The following is a 21,916-nucleotide window of genomic DNA, read 5'->3' as shown; positions in this document are numbered from 1 at the left end:
GCATTACGGTGTAGTTCTGATTCTCATGTAGCCATTGCTATTTGCCTCCATTTGGACTCCTTTCCATTAGAGCCAGCCTAAACTTTTACAACAATTTGAGTTACAGTAGCTTTTCTGTACGACCAAACCAGATGATGTCCCTTATTGGGGCATTGGAGCACCTGCCATTTTAATGTTCTGACCCAGTGGTCTAGACATCATTTGCTCATTGTAGAACTTGCTTAGATACTTACCACTGTGCATTTTTTCTGTTTTAAACACATCAGCTCTTAGAACACTTGGTAATTAATATCTCAGCCCTTGACAGACGCTACTGTAAAGAGATGATCAGGGTTTTTCACTTCACCTGTCTGCAGGTTTAATTTTATGGCTAATCAAATGTATAGGCAACTACAGGAATCCTTAAAAAAATATGCATATAGTTTAGAATAGTCCTTACGCCTACCAAATTGGCTGAAGGTCAGCAGTGTAACCATTTCCAGTTCATAATACGTGCTTCTTGAGCTTTTTACCTCCAGTACCCTCATAGGGCATTTTTGGGCAAGCCATTTAGACAGTATTCTGCATTCTGGGGAACTACATATAAAAAGTGCTAGAATTCCTTCACTGTTACACTGATTCTTAAAGCTTAAGTTCTGAATTATGAGATCTTTGTCGGTGTACATATATTTATGACTTGTATATAGAGACTTGTTTACAGATGTTGCCAGAAAACACAGCTGACTACAGATGTAAATGCCACTACCAGATAGGTAGGTCTCTGGTGCATGATGACAAACAGGAAGCCAATAAACTACAAAGCAGCCTACTGTCTAGTTTGCAATCAATTAGATGAGTATTCAATTAGTATTTAATTGAACTGTTGCATGGTGTTGACTACAGCAGTCACAGACTGAGACAACATTATTTTTTCCAAATAACAGTCAATTTATTTTAATTTTTTTTTAGTGAATACTTCATTCCACTTGTATCCTCTGAGATGTGATCAGAACCATAAGCAAATAAAAAGAGAGTCCGGAGAACAAGTTCCCCAAAATATGCCGAGCTGTATGAACAGAAACCACTCACAACTTGAATTCTATTTACAAAGACTGTGTGTAGCATTTCCGTGCATAGTTAGATACACACCTTCGTCTACCTCAGAAATGCAGTGCATAGATGCAGAACAAATAAACCTGCTTAAATGTTATTTTTAAAACTCAAGCACTTATCCTGAGAAAAAATTAAAAGAGGGCAAGAACGAAGAGAGGCAGGTGATGCACTAGTGTCATTCGGTGCCACATACAAGCATCCTGCCTGCATCCTTTCATTTAAAAAAAATAATAATAAAAATAATAATATCCCATTTATTACACAGAAGATGTCCCTTATGTGAACCATTCAATTAGACGTCTCAGTGTGTAAAGGTGACCATCTGGGAATGTTTCCTTCCTCTTTGGTAATGCTGCTCTGCACATGACTGTCCGGTATTAAAAGAACTTCACTGCCCTGTGTTCTCACGGTCATCTGAAATAAGCCATGTTCCATCCTCCTCCACTTCTCTCTGGACTACGAGAAGCATCTCGGCAACATCCTGAGACAACTGCTCACTAAGAAATTGGCTGGAGAGATGGACAGGGAGAGACAATTTGCGAGTAAATAATACAGGCTGGTGGGTAGAATGATACAATTTGTTTTTTTTCGTTCGTTCCCTGTGTTTAATTAGTTTAAATCGCCATTATTGATATAGAGCAAATAAAACGATACAGAACACCAATTAAATACGCAAATCAAATCTTTGCGGAATTGTCTCGGATCCTGATAGGACCCTAAGCTTTACTAAAGTCAAGTGAACCTGGAGGTCAAATTAATTTGGTCTGTGGATGGAACTCCTAGACTATGCTAGTATTAGCTAAATCTGCATAAAAACAGCCTATAACAATAACAGTCTGAACAATGGCAGTCACGTTTGCTGCGGGTTTTAGAAAGAATAACCGTCGCCACTTCCGGTAATAAAACTCACTTGAGTTCGGTTTCTCCTCCAATCCAAACAGGATTCTTAAGCTTAGAGTCCAGGTTGTAGTACTGCCCATTGACCTGCCGGACCGCTAGCCAGTGCCTGCGTCTCAGTGGGAGGGACACGATTCCTAGCGACACCCGTGAAGGGACGTTCAATATAAAACCTTGTACTTTCTCCAGACATAAACTCTGCACCGACCTGAGAAGAAAGCAAGAGTAAATAAATGTACAGTGCATCATCACAATATGACAATAGTTACATTTATAAATGGAACATGATTGGCGCCAAGGCTAAAAATGTTTATTGTTTTGTGTAAGTGACGAACAAACTGACCTACGTTTGTCCCACCACACTGCAGCCAATCCACGACTCTGGAGAGCCGCCATAATCACGTTCACGTCATAGTTCCCCGTACCCAGGACAGAGCGGTGCGGGTTCACTACACACTGTGGGGCAAGGCTAAGGAGGAAAATAATCCATTATTTCATCACATATACACACACACACACACACAGTTAGCTGTTATTCTGTTCCTGTACTATACACTTAAGCAATGATTAGCATTTATTGACATAATAACATCCATGATGACGATGCAACGACAAAAGAATTCCAATGCGACGTTGCAGTGGGTTGACATTTGAAATATGTTGTTATCCAAAGATAAGGAATAAAGCATGCTGGAATAAGTAATGATGATAAGACCTGTAAAATGTGGCCTGTCTTCTTCTGACATTTTCATTTCAATGCTCCAAAACATTTACTTTTTGAGTTATATAGTTAACAAATGAGTCATTTGTTCAGAATAAATAAATGAATAAATAATTAAATGAACAAAATCAAAGGAAAATGCCTAGTTTGTAGTTATTACGCAAAACCTTTAAAAGTCATTTGTTTATGAAAGTTATTTTAATTAAAACAATTGAGGGACTTTTTTTTTATCCCTTTTGTTGCATATAAGATATGACACTTACAAAGGCGTCATGTTTTCCTCTGAATTTTTATCACCAGCTGGTGCGATTTCGAAACGATGGACTAATTTGCGTAATGCCACGATATTTCACACCCAGTGTCATTTCAAAAGGAAAAAACAAAACATAAGCTTGTTAGCATTATTAATGCGCGATTAATGCAGCGCGCATTTCTGTTCAACCATTTTGAATTAAAAAAAGAAAGAAATATAAAAAAAGGCGAAATTAAAACGTTCAAGGCAACACACATTTATTTACAATGTCCTTTCATTACTCAGATATTAAAAATAAACTCAACCAAAAAGTAATTTTTAAATACTAAACGATTGTTAAAAAACTGATGTGCCTGATGTGTGATTAAGTTGCGATTAATCACGAATTAAAACTCTTTAAATTATTCTTTAAAAAAATTATAATTTGACAGAACCGTCCAAATTTGTGTATCTTGTATTAGAGCAGTTAAAATGCGGTGCTTTGAGTACAATTCTCTCATACTGACCACTGGATGTTCAACATGGAACCTTGCACAGGATTTGAGAATTAGAATTGTTGTTCTCCACAAAGATGCCGAGGCTACAAAAAGATCTGTAAAACCCTGAATCTGAGTTACAGTAAAGTGACCCAGGGTCATACAGAGGTTTTCCAAGATGGGTTTCACTCAGAACAGACCTCGCAAGGGTCCATCAAAGAAGTTGAGTCCACATGCTGGGGCGTCAGGTGCAAAAGCTGCTTTAAAACACAGAAGCGTAAGTGCTGCAGCATTGCTTTAGAGGTTGGAGAAGCTGAAGGTCCACTCGTCAGTGCTCAAGTCTGTTTGCATGACCGTCGTCCCAGAAGGTAACTTTTTTTTAAGCTGGCTCACGAGAAAGCCTGCAAACAGAGTGCTGAAGACGTCCTGTCCAAGAGCATGAACTACTGGAACCATCTCCTGTGGTCTGATGAGAATAATATAAACTTGTTTGGATCAGATGGTGTCCAGCATGTGTGGAGATGCCCTGATGAGGAGTATCAAGAAAATTGTGTGTTGCCTACAGTAAAGCATGGTGGTGGTAGCATCATGGTCTGGGGCTGCATGAGTGCTGCTGGTACTGGGGAGCTGCAGTTCATTGAGGGAAACATGGATTCCAACATGTACTGTGACATTCTGAAGTAGAACATAACGCCCTCTGCTGTCCCTTCAGAAACGGCAGATTTCCAACATGATAACGACCCTCAAACATGACAACTGCCTTGCTGAAGAAGCTGGAGGTGATGAAGTGGCCAAGTATGTCTCCAGACCCGAACACTATTGAGCACCGGTTTTGCATCCTCAAGCGGAAGGTGGAGACGCGCTATGTGTCTAACAGCAAATTATTTTAAAAAATGATTTAGCCATAATTCGACTGTCCAACAACATTAGCTAAAACAGTTCTACTTGGCCACTCTTTTCTTCACTTCTCTAACACACTCTCCATTACCATTCACTATTGACCCCAGACACCTGATTTCCTCCACCTCCAGGCTCTTCTGAACCTGCTCTCTACTCTCACCACAAATAACAATATCATCCGCAAACATCATAGTCCACGGAGACTCCTGTCTGACCTCGTCCGTTAACCTGTCCATCACCACTGCAAACAGAAAAGGGCTCGTAGCCGATCCTTGATGCAATCCAACCTCCACCTTGAACCAGTCTGTCGTTCTTACTGCACACTTCACTGCTGTCACACTGTCCTCATACATGTCCTGCACCACCCTCACATACTTCTCTGACACACCTGACTTCCTCATACAGAACCACAACTCCTCTCTCTGCACCCTGTCGTTCGCTTTCTCCAAATCCACAAACACAATGCAACTCCTTCTGACCTTCTCTATACTGCTCCATCAACATTCTCAAAGAAAATAATGCGTCTGTGGTGCTCCTTCTCGGCATGAAACCATACTGTTGCTCACAGATGGTCACCTCTTCTCTCAGCCTGGCTTCCACTACTCTTTCCCATAACTTCATGGTGTGACTGATCAGCTTTATTCCCCTGTAGTTACTGCAGGTCTGCACATCTCCCTTATTCTTAAAGATCAGTACCAGCACACTCCTTCTCCATTCCTCAGGCATCCTCTCAACCTTCCAGAATCTTGTTAAACAATCTTGTTAAAAACTCCACTGCCATCTCTCCTAAAAAATCTCCATGCTTCTACTGGTATGTCATCTGGTCCTACCGACTTTCCACTCTTCATCCTCTTAATCGCTGCTCTCACTTCCTCCTTACTAACCCTTTTCACTTCCTGCTTCACAATCTCCACACCTTCTCTCTCCACACAACCTTCTCTCTCTTCGATTTTCCTCGTTCATCAGCTGCTCAAAATACTCCCTCCATCTCCTCAACACATTTCCATCTCCATCCTTTATTGCTCTTACTTGTAGCACATCCTTCCCAGCTCTGTCCCTCTGCCTGGCCAATCGGTATAAATCCTTTTCTCCTTCCTTTGTGTCCAACTTCTCATACAGCTCCTCATATGCCTTTTCCTTAGCTTTCGCCACATCCCTCATTACCTGCTGCCGCATCTCTTTGTACTCCTGCCTACTTTTTCATCACTCTGTCAATCCCAATTCTGTTTCACCAACCTCTTTCTCTTTATGCTCTCCTGCACTTCCTCATTCCACCACCACGTCTCTTTATCTTCCTTTCTATTTCCAGATGTCACACTAAGTACCTAATCTAGTCTCCCTTATCACTTCTGCAGTAGTTGCCCAATCATCCAGCACATCTTCACCACCACAGAGCCCCTGTCTGACCTCTTCCGTGAATCTCACACTACAGTCTTCCTCCATCTTATTCTTCTTTTAGTCCTCACTTTGCTCCTCTTCTTCTTCACCTCCAAAACCATCCTACAGACCACCATCCGATGCTGTCTAGCTACACTGTCCCCCGCCAACACCTTACAGTCTCCAATCTCCTTCAGGTTGCATCTCCTGCATAGAACATAATCCACCTGTGTGCACCTTCCTCCACTCTTATACGTCATGTCTGTTTTTCTTATATTTTTATATTCCATCTCTACTGTGTAATTCGTATGTATGCCTGAACTATCATATGTTGAAACATGTACTTTCTCCCACACTGGAAGCTCCTGTCGCCAAGTCAAAGTCTGATTCTGATTCTAAAAGAAGGCAGCTCCATACTGCTGTTAACAATCAATCAACCAATCGATGCTCTCACCGCTTGCAGATGTCATCAGCAGCCTCCTTCGTAAACACTCTCTCCTGCAGCACGTTGTTAAGGGCGTGAATAGCGCACAGCTCCAACCTCTGCTTCTCATGAAACACCTCCAACCCGCTCATGCTCACTCTCTCACACTGCTGAAATCCAGCTGGACACACACACACACACACACACACACACACACACACACACAGTTTAAACAATGCGCCCTACTTTACTGGTTCATACAATCAAATAGTAATAAAAAATAATATATTTATATACACACACACACACATAGAGATATATATATATATATATATATATATATATATATATATATATAAACATCACGTGTCTTGCAGACTCGTTTAAAACACAAACACACACACACACACACACACACACACACACACACACACACACACACACACACACACACACACACACACACACTCCCCTGCTCCTTTGCTAGGTTGCTAACTAGCAGTACTATCAGGTGGATCTCCTTACCTTTAAGCAGAAACTTCACCAGGCATGAACTCCACCTGGCCGTTAATCCAATCTAAATAATTTGTCTCGTCCGTAAATATAAACACATCTAAATACACGTGTCTAAATGCTCAGCTCTGCTGTTAGTCTGTAAACAGGACTCTGGGCTGTCTTCCGCAAAATGGTGAACCGGAAGCATCAGTGCTGCTGCTTGTGTTGTTGTTGTTAATGATGATGATGATGATGATGGCGACACCCAGGAACACGCCCCTTTCTACACCAGCTGGATAGGGAAGCTCGTGGAGCATTTTTTGGGTTTAGTTATTTATAAAAAAATTTTAAAAAAGTAAATAAATAAACTACAAGAGCAAAGAGTATTCGAAGGTTAGGATTTGTAATACAGTCACCACAGCTAAACAAACAAACTCATAATAACAATACTACTACTACTACTACTACTACTAATAATAATACAATTCTTCAAAAATAACGTAGAAGAACACACAGACACAGACATGGCTTTGACAACAACAAAAATCACAGCACTTGATCCACCCCATCACATCAGAAGGTCAGGGGTTCAAGTCCCAGTATAACCATTGGGGCCCATGAGCGAGGCCCTTAACCCTATGTGCTCCAGGGGCACTGTATCATGGCTGGCTCTGACCTCAATTTTCTTACATCATTGTGATATGCGAAGAAAGAATTTCAGTTTCTTTCATTGGGAAAAAAATCATGTCCGAATAGGGCTTAAGTTTACTGGTTCTGCCATGTAGCACCTTTATTTTGTTTTGTTTTTATTGGTTTGGGAAATAATTTCAACCCCAATTAATCAATTTGGGGTTGGAAATCCTTGTTTAAAGTAAAAATTAATGATAAGTTTATAAATTTGCACAAGATTGAACCTTCACTGCTACTTGTATTAAACACAACCGGAACTAATGTCAACGCTGTACCGTGGGACGGGTTTAGTGCGGGACTGAGTTTTTCAAACGCACCAATCAAATAGGAGCATTTTTCGCATTCGCCACTTCTGCCGGTTTGTAAGGCTACGAAGAGCAGTGACGTCGCAGTGGGACGTTATTTAATTGGTTCGACCGGTTGGTTGTTCCTATATCACACGGTGATTGGTTAGAGGCGGCTTCTTTTTTTTTTTTAACGTGTTCGTATTTTTGTTCCTGTGTCAAAACCTACTAGCTTGCTAAATACCGAGAGGCTCAGTGGTTAAACACAGTGCATTACAAGATACGCTTTAAAAAAAAACACGTTTTATATGTAACTGTTTAATCCGCGTTGCTGAGCTCTAGAGGAAACTTCTCGCGTCGAGAAAACTAGCAAGACCAACAGAGTTAGCGTTAGCTGTACCGCTAGCTGGGTTTTTATATATCGAATTTCGCTAGCCGAGCAAACACTCACTGGTGTTTTCTTTTTTTATAATCCAACAAGACTTTTCCTTTGTATTATTTGAAACACGTTGGCATTAATTGACGTTATGTTGGACCCTGTCACTGTCCTGGAGCGCTGCTAGCTATAGTGTAACTTAATATACAGCTAGCTAACGTTAGCATCAAACCTCCTCCCCCCACCGACCGACCGGTGAGTCTCGGAGCGAGCTGCTGTTTGGACTGGATTCAGCTTCACTTTTATAACTACACTCGACATGGTAAGCACAAGACGGCCATTTCTACTGCTTTTAACACTTTATTTTGTCTTATGTGTATTATACCAGCTACATCCCATAATACTCCGGTAGTGCGGTTAGCTAGCCGTGGCTAACTTTTCTAACTTTAGTTAGTGAATGATAAACGACGTCAATGGCACATGGGGAATAGGCTAGCAGAATTTACTCAGCAAAAGTTCACCTTCATCTAATATTTAGTTTAGTTATATAATGATTTGTTCAGCAGTCACTCGGGACTGTGAGCTCTATGGGCTCAGTTACCAGAGAACAGTTTGGCTGTACCAGTGGGCACAAGGGCAAAATGTAGTAAAGTAACAGCAGCTCAATAAAGTGGAACAAAAAAAGAAACTTCATTAAAATAAAAGTAAACCATGTAATTATTCAGTACGGGAACTTTCCTTGCATGTGTGTGTTAATTTTTTGTTACGTTTTTTGTTCAGGTCAATATCCATTGACCTTTTATTCCCTCCCCTAAACTTATTAAAATTCAATTCAATTGAACCTAAGTTAAATATATATATATATATATATATATATATATATAAATTTTTTATAACTTAAAATTAACCGCAATGGAATTAATTTTCTGTATTAAACAGGAGGAAAAAATGACATGGTTATTCTTAATAAAAGTACCAGCATCACCATGTAACTTTAGGGGGAAGGAACTAATATATGCATGACGTAGCCAGTAAACTAATACTAATATTTGCATATTAATTAAGTTATTCACCTGATCATTCTGAGATGTTCACTAGATTTTGGATTGTGCTTGTGGAAATTTGTGGTCATTTGGCAACAAGAGCATTATTAAAGTCAGGTTCTGATGTGGGGTGATGAGGCCTGGGGTGCAGTCAGTGATTTAATTCATCCCAAAAGGTGTTCAATTGAGTTGAGATCAAAGCTGTAAAGAGGCTACTCAGTTCTTTTATTCCAACCCATTTATACGATATTTTATAGATCTGGATTTGTGCACAGGGGGATTTGTCCTGCTGGAACAGGTTTGGGTCTCCTACTTAAGGGAAAATGTAATGCTACTGAATTGAAAGACATCATATACAATTATGTATAACAGTTTGGGGAAGAACCAGATATGGCTTAAAGTCAAGTTTCCCAAAGCAGGTTTTGAAAGAAGTATTTATGTAAAATTCAGTTTTATTATTTGAAAGTTCTTTGTGAAAAAGAAAGATTAAGCTTGCTGCTAATTATAATGATAAAACATTTTGTTGCTAGCATGTGTGGAGATGTTCGAGGTACTGTAATATAAGCAAAGGCAATCAAGTGAAAAGAAACAAAGTGCGTAAATAGATGGAGGACAAGCCATGTTTGTGTTTAAATAACCGTTTTTGTTTTACACTGTGCACAGAAATAAAACGATCAATACGTACCTCCCCTTAATCCAGCTCTCCCCAGGCTAAATTGGCCATTGATTTGGGCATGAAGCTATATTTTAAACCACCGTGTAGAAATTTCCTTGCTCTCATCATCACTGTGCCCACCACTGCACCTGGAAGCAATTTTCATATCACACACCTCCGTCATCCCACTCTCTTAACTAAGCGTCATAAATACGACTTTTTTCTAATCCAGCCGTGTTCCGTTTTCTTTTTCGGGGAATATACAGAGTGAAAGAATTCTCAATTATCTTCACTTAAATTGGAGGTGACGCGTTTGAAACCCACTCAAATCCCCCCCCCCCCCCCCAACACAAACCTTTTAAACATTTTATTGTGTACAGAACTCGAATGTGGAGAACCTGCCTCCCCAAGTTTTAAGACTGGTGTATAAAGAAGTGTCTGCACTGGCAGCAGACCCACCAGAGGGAATCAAAATTTACCCCAGCGAGGAAGACATCACAGAACTTCACACTGCCATTGAGGGGCCAGGTAGTAATTCTTTGTCTTGTCTTCATGTTCTCTGTTAAATATTTTAAACACAAGAGGTTTCTTATTTGCACTTTGTGTTTGCCTTGAACAGAAGGGACCCCGTATGCAGGAGGTGTGTTCAGAATGCGCTTGGTCTTGGGGAAGGATTTTCCTGCCGTACCACCCCGGGGCTATTTCCTGACCAAGATATTTCATCCAAATGTTGGCCACAAGGGTGAGATCTGTGTCAATGTACTGAAGAGAGACTGGAAGGCAGAGCTCGGCCTCAGACATGTATTACTGGTAAGCAGAACAGATGAACAATTTGTTATAACAAACTTGGTATTATTCAGACCTACGTAACCAGAGCTCTACATGCTGGTTATTGTTAATCCCACTCGTAAAATTCGTGTGAAAGTGTACAGCCACAGTCATTTGCATGAACAGACGTTTTCGAATGGCCATATATGATAGTTTTCCATTAAAAAGCGCAGTATTCTGCTCAGAGTGCTGCTTATTACAGATGACATGGAACAAAAGGTCTCAGGAGATGTTACATCACAGAAAACAATGCAGACACTATTGCACTTTTTATATGAGTAATTTGTTATGGAAATGATTATTCCATTGAATAATATTTTCTGTGTGCACGCATGCTTTTGCCCCAGGTACCTTTAGAGCTTTACAATGTTATGGAAATCCATATTATAAATAATTGATAAACAAACTGCACTGATAAACCACTCATCAGTCAGGACATATTTTTCAGTGATTCCTTAAAAACAAATGACTCCCTCTGCGAAGCTGCATGAGGGAAATCTTCAAATAAGGCACAATTCAAATCGGTTTTGTGAGCACACAATCAATAATTACCTTTTTAATTATGCAAATATCATGGACAATAAATTGTATGGAAGCTGTTCATTATCACGTTACCTGCTATTACACTTTTCGACCGCTAGGGGCTATTGTGTGCAAAATTGCTTTTCTACGCTTAAATAAAACTGCATACAATCCTATTAAATTCATAGCAGCAGTTAAACTGTGTGCATGCATGGGTGATAAATAAGAACGCTTTTGTTTCCTCCCCTTCAAACATGACCTGCATCAGGTCTGTTTCTGTTGTTACCAGAGTAACCGGTGAACCATTATTGCATTATTCTTATTATTGCATATAAAAGGCTGAATGACTACAAAACAAAAGTAAGATTTTTTTGTTTTGTTTTTTTCTTTCAATACATTGCTCTGTATATGTAAAGCCCTTGTAATGGTAATGGATAATCCAGTCTCTTGTGTTCAATAGATTTCACATGGAACACTGAAAATCAAGAGATGCAGCTTACAAATTCTTAGGTGACACTGATGACTATATATATAAAACCTTGGTTTTATAGTTATAATAAGCAAAACACCTAATAATAATAAAAAAATGGTATTGTTCGGGAAAAATAAATAAGCGTCCGATTAATCGATTATCAAAATAATTCTTAGTTTTTGCCTACGAACCTACAAATGCCTGACTAACAGATTTTCGGAGGTACGAACACGTCCACGGCCACCCAAAAAAAATGCAAGAAAAAAAACGAAAATCAAAATGTATTCAAGAAAACGTTCAAAATCCGCGTGCGCTATTCAGATTAGAGAATATAGAAAATATATCATTTATTTAATTTTGTATAATTAAATTACATATGCATAAATTAAATATACAAACATGGAAAACAAGCATTTGAATGTAGTAAAGCCGCAGTAAATCACATTTGAAAACATAATTTAGCTGTTGTAGTACACAAAGGTTAAAAAAAAAATGAACGGAGAAACGCAGCAAGATAACAAGCTTAATTAAAAAAATAGGGAAAAAATATTGGTGTTCAAATGCATAAGCATTGGCTAAAAACCACAACAGTAAGAAAAAATGTAATCGTTTAATGTTGCTGTTATTTGCTGCTTTAGGATTTAGTGTTTGTTATTGGAGACCTCCCTCTGTTTCCAAAATCTCATCATACTCTCTCTCATCTCTTCCGCAGACCATTAAATGCTTACTGATTCATCCAAATCCAGAGTCAGCTCTGAATGAAGAGGCCGGGAGGTTACTGTTGGAGGACTATGCAGAATATGCCTCCCGTGCCCACCTATTAACCGAGATCCACGCTATGGGAGGAAGCTCAGGAGCTCCAGAGCCCGATGGACCACAGCCCAAGAAACACGCAGGAGATCCGAGCAAACGTGCAATTACAGCTGGCGCTGCGAATACTGTTGCTACAACCAATGGCACAAATAGTAGCAGTGCCAGTGGTACAAGCAGTAGCAATAATACCGGAGTTGCTAAAAAGAAAACGGACAAAAAACGAGCTTTAAGGCGACTATAATAGTGAATCATTCTTTTTCTTTGTTGTTTTTTAATTTTTTTGTTAATATGAATATTGAATTCAGACCATATTTTCTCCTTTTTATGATTTCTAGAAACATCTCCTTTTTATTGGTTCTGTGATTCGCACATTCTACTCATGTCCTTTCATCAAGGTTTCTTCAATTCAGACTCTGCTCTCAGGTTTCCAACGTTTATAACGACTATTGAGTGATCACACGTGGAAAAGGAACAGTTTTCATTCAAGCATGTATTTTGGCCCTGAAAATCTCTCAAATAACCGTTCACTATGACAGTATTTAGACCCTGGGGTTAAAGGGGATATCTCGGCGTCGAGATGGGTAGGTTTGCCCTCATTAAAGCACCAGCGCTTTAAAAAACAAAAAAGCTCCAAGTCCTCTAAATCTCCACCAACCAATGCCACCGTGACGTGTAGGGCACTTCCTATAGGCACCAGCTCCTGTTTTTCATGTGTATGAAATCTGAGGGAATGACATTTTCACTGATTTGCTTTTGCATCAGTGGAAATGTTCTCCAGGGCTTCATTGTTTAAGTTTCATTAGCACACGACGACTATCAAAACATCCCACCCAGAACCCCGGATTTCAATGAAACATACGAATCTTACATTTGCAGGTGTTTTACAGACGTGAGTAAGATGATCCCGGGAGTTCCATCCTGCTCAACATGGATCCCATGCAAGTTTAATGTCCAATTGGTGTCTTATAATGTCTTATTTTTTACAAAAGTTAGATCTAAAGTGCATCTTCGCACCCACTAAAATATTCTACAGCTGTGTATTGAGTTAGAGTAAGAAAATATATATATATATAGGGAAAGCATAGAATGGGTTAAAATGTGGTCGCTTTTTTTTCCCCCCTCTCTGTGTTTGTGCTTTTATGTTGTCTGTTCTACACACTTTATATTTTAAGCCATGTATGTGTTCGTTTTTCTTTTTTTTGTCGCAGATCATGTCCATGAACAGAAAGGGCAGATCGAGGTCTTACAAAATAAATTTTTATATCTACAATGAGACGGCCCCATTTCCACTTAAGATGCATTTGTGCTGTTCCCAATCATTGTACACTTTTTTTTTTTTTTTCTTTTCTTTTTTTTTTAATCCAATAATGTGACCTTGTTTTTAGAAAAAGAATGTCTCGATGTAATGCCCCTTAAACGTGTACATTAGAGTTGATTCCAGCCATGTTGCTCTTAGCAAGGGAACGTCTCAACCTGTCACTCGTGTATCGTCGCATTTACGTTCAGTGCACATCTAACAATGTCCGTTTTGTCAGCACGGGGGGGCCTACAGTTCTCGAAGCTCTCTTTTAATGGCTCTGGGCTCTGCTAAGACCATGCATACGGGTAACCTTTTACCATTTTGTGAGGTTCTGTGTGGGCTTTGGGGCAGTTGTGTCCATTTAAGTTATTTAAATTAAAAATAAAGTATCTTCGGTTACATGAGTGTTGGATGCTATTTCGTTTTTATTTTTCTCGTATGTTAAATCAAGTTGTACCAACCATTGCTGCGTTTTTAGTGTGAATGTGTTGATTACTTTTCTATAAGAGCACAGCTGAGGCAGTTTCCAATGTGATTTAAATAAAAGGTTTATTTTAATTATATTATGTTCATTTTAATAAGTTAATGTTTGTATGGTCTAGTAATAAAAACACATTAAGAGAATTAACAAGGCATACAATCCTTGTTTAAGTGAAGCAGGAAGTTGGGCGTAATGTATTGTTTGTTGTGAGTAACGGTACGTACACTACATAGTAGTGGTGTAATGGGACAAAATTCACGCACATCGGCTTTTGAGTCAGGGTTCGAAACAAGTGCAAAACAAAATGGCTTGTCGTTTTTTTTCTTTGTTTATTATTAACTTTCATGATAATTAACCTTTTGAACAGTTCAAATTTTAAAACCATTTTAAATAAAGTTCCTGCTTGTTAAAAATAACAAATATTTTTGAAAAAATTAAATCATATACATCAAATTAATACAATACACTTCATTATATTGATGAAATTGAGTAATCAATTAAATTTATTGCAAAATTTAATTAAATCGTTTACATTTGTTAGACCCTGTTGGGTTAATACAGATGTGTATGTAAATGTGTGTGCATGCATTTTTTCAAATATAATATATAATTGGAAGAGCCGAATTTTCAGGGTTTTCACCTTTTAGGAGAAATTGTTGCAGTTGGAAATAAAACACTAAATAATCTATAACGCTGGTGTTGGAAGTGGTTTAGCGGCTAACGCTAGTGATAGGGATTCTTTATCGTTTTCATGCATGCGCAAAGCAAATCTAATTTCCTGTACGGAGTGAAGTGTAGCCACAGCGACACTGCACTAACCCCACTTTCTTTTTTATACCCCTGGAATTGTGTATGTTTTCAAGTTTAATAAGAATATATATCTTTTTAAACGCTTCCAAGGCATTTAAATTATAAAGGACTGCATTTGTGTGTTCCAGAAGCCATCACAATTGCATAGAAAATACTACAACTAAATACAAATACAAACTAAATCTGCAAATGAAAAAATCTCGTTAGATGTCTGGAGTGGTAGCTTAGTGGTTTGGACATTGAATCAGAAGGTTGTGAGATCAAATCCCAGCCACACCAAGTTGCCACTCCTGAGCCCATGAGCAAGGGCCTTAATCCCACAGGTGCTCAGATGCATGGATAAGGTAAATGTAAATTGAATAATGGTGTTTGCCAAATGCTATAAATGTCGAAATTAAATAAATCCTAGTCTTTAACACTGGCAGTTTACTATTTCAAATATAATAACCAATAAGTGAAATGGATGATTGGCCTAATTGACCTTTTGGATGTTGTGGCATCTTGGTTCTGGTTTTAAAACTTCGAGTTCTGTCTATATTACATTATAAGAAAATTAGCTGGCCTATATTTTTCCAAAAATCTGTTTAGAAATGGTTTGTACGAACTCTCTGGGTTTAGGGAAAGGTCACGATAGATAGATGATACACCAGTTTGACATACATGGCTATAAAAAAAAAAAGCAGTCAGTTGTATTGCAGCCTAAAGTTGTATTAATTGCAAGTTAAATGATTGATTATGTGCCAGTGAAACGGACATAAGCCTAATAGATTACATTTGTAGAAACTGTGAATCCCAGCTTTCCACACTGTACAGATGGTGGTAGACAAAGTTGTATTGATTTAATGGTTTAAAAAATGTGAAAGTCATGCAACAGAAAAAAACTCTCAAAATGTATTTTAGTACAGCGTTCCGTCGATTCACAAGCAGCCAGGCTCCTGTTCGTCTACTGTTCACACTGCGAGATGAGAGTTGGCTGTGGATAAGGGTTTTTTTTTTTTTTTTTTAGAATGGAATATTTAAGTATTTCCTCACAAAAACCTTTTTCTCCCAGGCCATCAAAATTTTGGCAGGATTTTTTTATGCTTCTTACAGTTTATAAATCTGTATTTTGCCATTGTGCAGATATTCAAAGTCATTTCAAAATGTTGCAACGTTGACAGGATTGTTGCAAGTCACAGATCTGGGGAAGACTACAAAAATAAATTCTGCTGCACTGAAGATTCCCAAGAGCACAGTGGCTACAAGCAGTAGATTTGATTTGTTATGGAAATGTGTTTGATATTATCATTTATTGTATTTGTAGTCAAACAATTAAATGAGTCTGTACAGAATATCAGTACTGCAAAGCAAGCAATACGAATTAACTGTTAATGTTAGTTAACTGTTAATTATTGCATTCCCTCTGATTACAAAATACACAACCTCTATGTTGTGTTAAAGATCAAGCTCACCTTTATGACAGCTAATTGTTTTCCAAGACCTCTGACTGGAAGTTGCACCTGACACAGTAAGATGTCAAGATGTAAGATTTCATTAAAATGTGCTTTTTTTAAAAAGGTGATTTTACAGTGCTGAACATCCCTCAGTAAAGCTTTTCTGCCTTCATTTCCAACACAACAAAATGTTTCTGCTTTAAAGGACTGTACAGTTGCAGCTACTGTGAAGAAGAAGAATAGCCTTAGTCACATATACACTACAGCACAGTGAAATTATTTACTTCGCATATCCCAGTTTGTTAGAAACCTGGGGTCAGAATGGAGGGTCAGCTATGATACGGCACCCCTGGTGCACAGATGGTTAAGGGCCTTGCTCAAGGGCTCAAGAGTGGCAGCTTGGTGATAGCGGGGACTTGAAATCACATGAAGTCTTAACCACTGAGCTACAATGGTGCTTCATTGACATCCGACTGGAGAGGATGAATATCTAAAAGGCTGTGACCCAACGTTATCAGCAGGTGCTGGGAATTTCTGGCTGAAATCCTTCTGGGATGGCAATACAACCATTTCTGTCTGCTGCTTGTTCAGCTTTGACTTTTGTGAATATCAGAGTGCTGAAAACTACTATAGTGGTATCTTTGGGACACAGTCATATCAATTGACTCTTTATGCTTTTTCACAAACAGGCTTTTCTGTTTCTGACATGTATTAATAATTTGCATCACATGTTTTAATTGCAATCACCATACTGGTGTATTAGCATTCTGTCTGTCGTTTTGTAATGGTTGGTTGATTTGGTCTCTCTTTTGCTTCACTTTGCTTAAATTTTTATGTTAGATTAGAAGCAACAGATTGATGTACTATATATACATATCGATTGGTGGACGAAGTACACAAAACATTTACTGTAGGTAAAATATTACTCCAGTGAAAGTGCTTCTTTTCAATTTCACTTGAGTAAAAGTAAAGGTATTTGCCTTCAAATGTACCTAAGTATCCAAAGTACTATAATTTATAATAGCTATAATATTCCTTATATATTTTTTGTCACATGACTCTACTCAGTTTATGTTAAAAGACTCTAATGTTACTCTTAGCAAACCAATCTATTAACCTGTTATCCGGCGCCCCCACTTTTGGTACCCACAGCTGAAAATGTCCTACTTAAATGTAATTGTTAACAGATCATGAAAGCAATATGCAACATACACAACTTAGGTATATTTAGAAAGAAGACACTTTGAGGTTTACTATCCATCATCCAGAGTTAATATTGCTCAAAAATATAGACACTGAACAGCTTTGAATAAAAATGTGCCTCATTAAAAGATTTTTACAATTTATTTCATATATAAATACATGACATCTGGAAACCTGGAGCAATCCAGAAAACCATTGGGTTGAAAGCCACATGTATCATAAGTTTCATCATTTCAAATGTTATGAAAATATCCTGAAAAATGAGATGCCTACAAACATTTATTTGAGACTGATCTGGTCCTTTTCTCCCTCCCCCTCACAGATGTAAAATAGGCTCAGATTTTCCATTCTCATGCAGATCACCAGGTCGCGGTCATCACTCTGCGCAAGAATGAATCTTTTTATTTCTTGCAAACACCATTTCCACTTCATGCCAGGTGCACATCACGTGCCTTTTTTGACTCCACTAAGAGCTTCTAAAGAGTAATAAAACTAAGAACTCGCTCATATATCTCATATATCGTCAGAATCTTGCACTAATTGTCTACATTTTTCATCAAGCATGCTGTTCCCATAATGCTTCTGGCTGGGAATAAAAGTTTGTAAATGATAGGTGGTGCATAGCAAAAAGTCTCCACAAACACATGTATAGTTCGGTTTGATCACCAATAAGATTCTACTTATCTTTGACTTTTTTTTAGTGGGTGTTCTCATTTTTTATATAACACATTATTCTACCAGCCATATTAGTTTTTTTTTACCACCGAGATGTCGTTTTTATGCGAAAGTTACTCAGTTACCATCTAAATTACAGCACTATTGTTTCGTTGGACCAAAAATGCTTTATGGTTCGTTGTTCAGTGGACATTTATCTTTACAAATAAACCTGGATTTTCAGCATTTGTACATTTGGTACTGGTTATGCACGTTGATGTTGTGTACTTCTTACACAAATTCAGCAAATACATTAGTTATAAGTGTTCCATTGAAAAACAGTGATCTAAAATCGATGGTTAAGCTTAAACCTTTGGAATGATATATAGTTTGTCATTATTACTTAAGCCCCTTTTTATTTAATCTTTTGTTAAACATTAACACCTGCAATTTTATATTGCAATTAATATTATAATGAGTCAAACACTGATTGATATCTATTATAATCATCATGAGCCCAAAACCTTCTTTTCAACTACTTCAGAAAAATCCCACAAATAAGGACACGGGTGCTGTGGAAAGGTGCTGTGGAGTCAGGAGTTTCTTCCATCATTTTTTCCTCTTAAAATCTTCTGCTTGCTGTCGAACTGATGCTGAACTGTATGTTCGTGCTAAATAGATACCCCCAAAGCGTTAATCAAAACAGAGCGTGCGCTCTACTCTGATTGGTGGCTTGCTGCTTGTTTGAGCAGTTACTTTTTTATCCACTCATAAAAATGTAGTTGAGTAACAAGACATTTGATTTTGAAATGTAGTGAAGGTAAATTAAACTTTGAATGCTGAGGATGGAGCCACCAGGAAGGAGGAAAAGAGGAATACCAAGGAGGAGGTTTATGAATGTGGTGAGGGAAGACATGCAGGTAGTTGGGGTGAAAGAGGCAGATGTAGAGGACAGGGGGTATGGAGACGCATGATCCGCTGTGGCGACCACTAATGGGAGAAGCCGGAAGAAGAAGAGGAAGTAAAGTACATTTAAAAGTCCCCCTCAATGGAAACTCTAGTTAAGATTGAAAATGCTACATAAGTACAGTAACAATTTACATTTACTTTGTTACTGTACACCACTGTATATCACATACACTAATAAACTATGGATATTTTGTTAGCCATACTGTGTGTAAACTAATTATGTCAGACAGACATGGCATCAAACTAAGGGCCGACCAACTGTCTAGTTACTTAGGGAACTAAAAAGAAAACATGACAGTACTGCTGACGGCTTCACCTGGTATGTATGGTATGGTATATGCAGCATGATGGAGTGCAACAGTACAATTTTTTTATGGGGTGTAATCTGGTTTCTACTTGGATTGAGAGAAAGCGTACGACAGGGTGCCAACAGGAGAGTTGTATTGCATGAGGATGTCAGGTGTGTCAGAGAAGTATGTGAGGGTGGTGTAGGACATGTATGAGGACAGTGTGACAGTGGTGAAGTGTGCAGTAGGAACGACAGACTGGTTTAAGGTGAAGGTTGGACTGCATCAAGGATCAAGGATCGGCTCTGAGCCCTTTCCTGTTTGCAGTGGTGATGGACAGGTAACGGACGACGTCAGACAGGAGTCTCCATGGACTATGATGTTTGTGAATGATATTGTGATTTGTGGTGAGAGTAGGGAGCAGGTTGAGAAGAGCCTGGAGAGGTGGAGGTATGCGCTGGAGAGAAGGGGAATGTAAGTCAGTAGGAGTAAGACAGAGTACATGTGTGTGAATGAGAGAAAGGGCAGTGGAGTGGTGCAGTTGCAGGGAGAAGAGGTGGAGAAGGTGGAGGAGTTTAGGTAGCCAGGTACCTAAACTCATCCCGATTACTTTTTTTCATTACTTTGGGAAAAAAGTTGAGTTTTCAAATGACAAGTTAATAATAGCAATATAGCATAGTAGCAAATGAATAAAATACATAACACATTAAGGACCTTACAATGTATCTGAGAGTGTTAAAGAATACTAAAGACCATGGTGACCATCTGGGGTTTCAGGCATATTGGCCCAGGCCAAATATCTGGCATTAACATATACAATTTTACATACAAACGCACTTCACCTGTGTTCTGAGCTGCACGGCTTCGGGAGAAAAAAACTTCCATCGGGTGATTTTTAAACGCACGACGATGCCAAAAGATAAACTCTCGAGAGAAATACAGTAGTTTTGAAAGGAAGGAGGAAGACAGTGAACAATGACTTTCTTGGTCGGCTACTGTTTAGATACAAGCCGTTGTAACGCGTTGAGTCTGGGTCATGGGAGAGCTCGCTAACTCCAGTTGCAACAGAAATCATGTAAACACAGACAGGTTTCCAAAACTCATGCTTTTTTATTTTTCTTGGGAACAGCGTTACGGGTTAGTCAAAGAAACTTAGAAATGAGCATCAGAAAATAATAAGGACATAATCCTCGGTCTTGTACACATGCAGTAATAGCGGAAAAATGCAGTGGCATGCTATTCTCAAAATACCGCTCTGCTCCTAAAGGAAGCGCAACATATTTCACCCGTTACACCGTGTGTAACGTGTCTTTCGTTTAAGCCTGTGTAAAGTTCATTAGTGTTGAAGCCTGCGGCTTATTTATGTTAAAAATTAAACTCGTTGTCAAACTCAGTGGGTGCGGCTTATACATGGGTGTGCTTTATAGTCCGGAAATTAGGGTATATAAATGAACAGTGATGGATGGGCTAATTTAATTATAAAACTAAACAAATTGTTCTTGGGATTACTAATTTAGTTTTTTAAATGCAAAGGGCTGTTGCACCAAATAAGTGACATTGTTTAGTTTATGACTGTTTACTTCTCCGAATAGTATTATAGAAAAAAGTGATTTCTGTCATGTTTGAAGGCATGAGCATGAGACTTTTGCACAGTGCCTCATGCTACCCAAGTGCAGAATGCAGATGCACTGATTATATTCTGGTGAGATCTTACTTCACTGTGTTGCAAATAGTAATTTTATTTAGGCAATTTGTTTCCTGCATTGGAATAACTGCTGCAGATCAGTTACAGACACTTTGGCCAGGTCATACAGTAGTGTTGCTCTCTGCTAATCTGATTTATGCAGGGTGCCCAATGTGGTTGGCACAGGACACATTAAAGGACACATGTAAATCAACTTTGCCAAATTGACTGTGCTTGCTCCTAAGGACCTCAGCCAAAGAAGAGCTAGAAAGAAAGAACAAATCGGTGGAGGGCGGCAGTAATATTTGTCCTTCTGGAAGTTTGTACTGTATGCACACAGGATCTCTGGAGCTCAATCAGAGTGGGCATATGATTTTTGTTCATCTCTTACTAAGGCCCCTTTCTCCCAGTTGCTCAGTTTGATGGGTAACCAGCTCTTGAAAAAGTCCTGTTTCTGCCACACGTCTCCCATTTGAAAATAATATGGCCTACTGTGCTCCTAGGAATCTCTAGTGCAGCAGGAATTTTTTGTAGTGCTGCCCAGATCTGTGCCTTTCAACAGTCCTGTCTCTCAGGAAGTTCCTTTGACCCCTTAGTTTTTGCTCCAATATGCATTTTCAGCTGTAAGGCTTTTATAAAGAGGTGTGTGCCTTAACAAATCATGTCCAATAAATGTTCAATAAACCTTTTTCACAGATAGACTCCAGTGAAGGTGTAGAACCATCAAGAAAAATGGAAGACACCTAACCGAATTGTTGTTGCAAAGGGTCTGAATAC

General features: G+C 38.7%; 2 protein-coding genes across 2 annotated transcripts; one reads left to right on the top strand and one right to left on the bottom strand.

Moving 5' to 3' along the window:
* Positions 1 to 903: 903 nt before the first annotated feature.
* Positions 904 to 6,864, bottom strand: josd2 (Josephin domain containing 2). The gene is made up of 5 exons (XM_046848577.1): positions 6,666 to 6,864; positions 6,171 to 6,321; positions 2,333 to 2,458; positions 2,003 to 2,197; positions 904 to 1,601 (listed from the first exon to the last, which is right to left on the bottom strand). The coding sequence occupies exons 2-5, from the start codon at positions 6,290 to 6,292 to the stop codon at positions 1,481 to 1,483; spliced, it is 564 nt and encodes a 187-aa protein (XP_046704533.1). The 5' UTR covers positions 6,293 to 6,321; positions 6,666 to 6,864; the 3' UTR covers positions 904 to 1,480.
* Positions 6,865 to 7,779: 915 nt separating this feature from the next.
* Positions 7,780 to 14,022, top strand: ube2s (ubiquitin-conjugating enzyme E2S). The gene is made up of 4 exons (XM_046848501.1): positions 7,780 to 8,307; positions 10,064 to 10,211; positions 10,303 to 10,493; positions 12,218 to 14,022. Exons 1-4 carry the CDS (start codon positions 8,305 to 8,307, stop codon positions 12,557 to 12,559), a joined length of 684 nt encoding a protein of 227 aa, XP_046704457.1. The 5' UTR covers positions 7,780 to 8,304; the 3' UTR covers positions 12,560 to 14,022.
* The last annotated feature ends 7,894 nt before the right edge of the window (positions 14,023 to 21,916 follow it).

Source organism: Silurus meridionalis, chromosome 4, assembly GCF_014805685.1.
Source record: "Silurus meridionalis isolate SWU-2019-XX chromosome 4, ASM1480568v1, whole genome shotgun sequence".
Taxonomy (NCBI): domain Eukaryota; kingdom Metazoa; phylum Chordata; class Actinopteri; order Siluriformes; family Siluridae; genus Silurus; species Silurus meridionalis.
The sequence above is the reverse complement of the archived record's forward strand: the minus strand, read 5'-3'. Positions and strand labels throughout refer to the sequence as shown.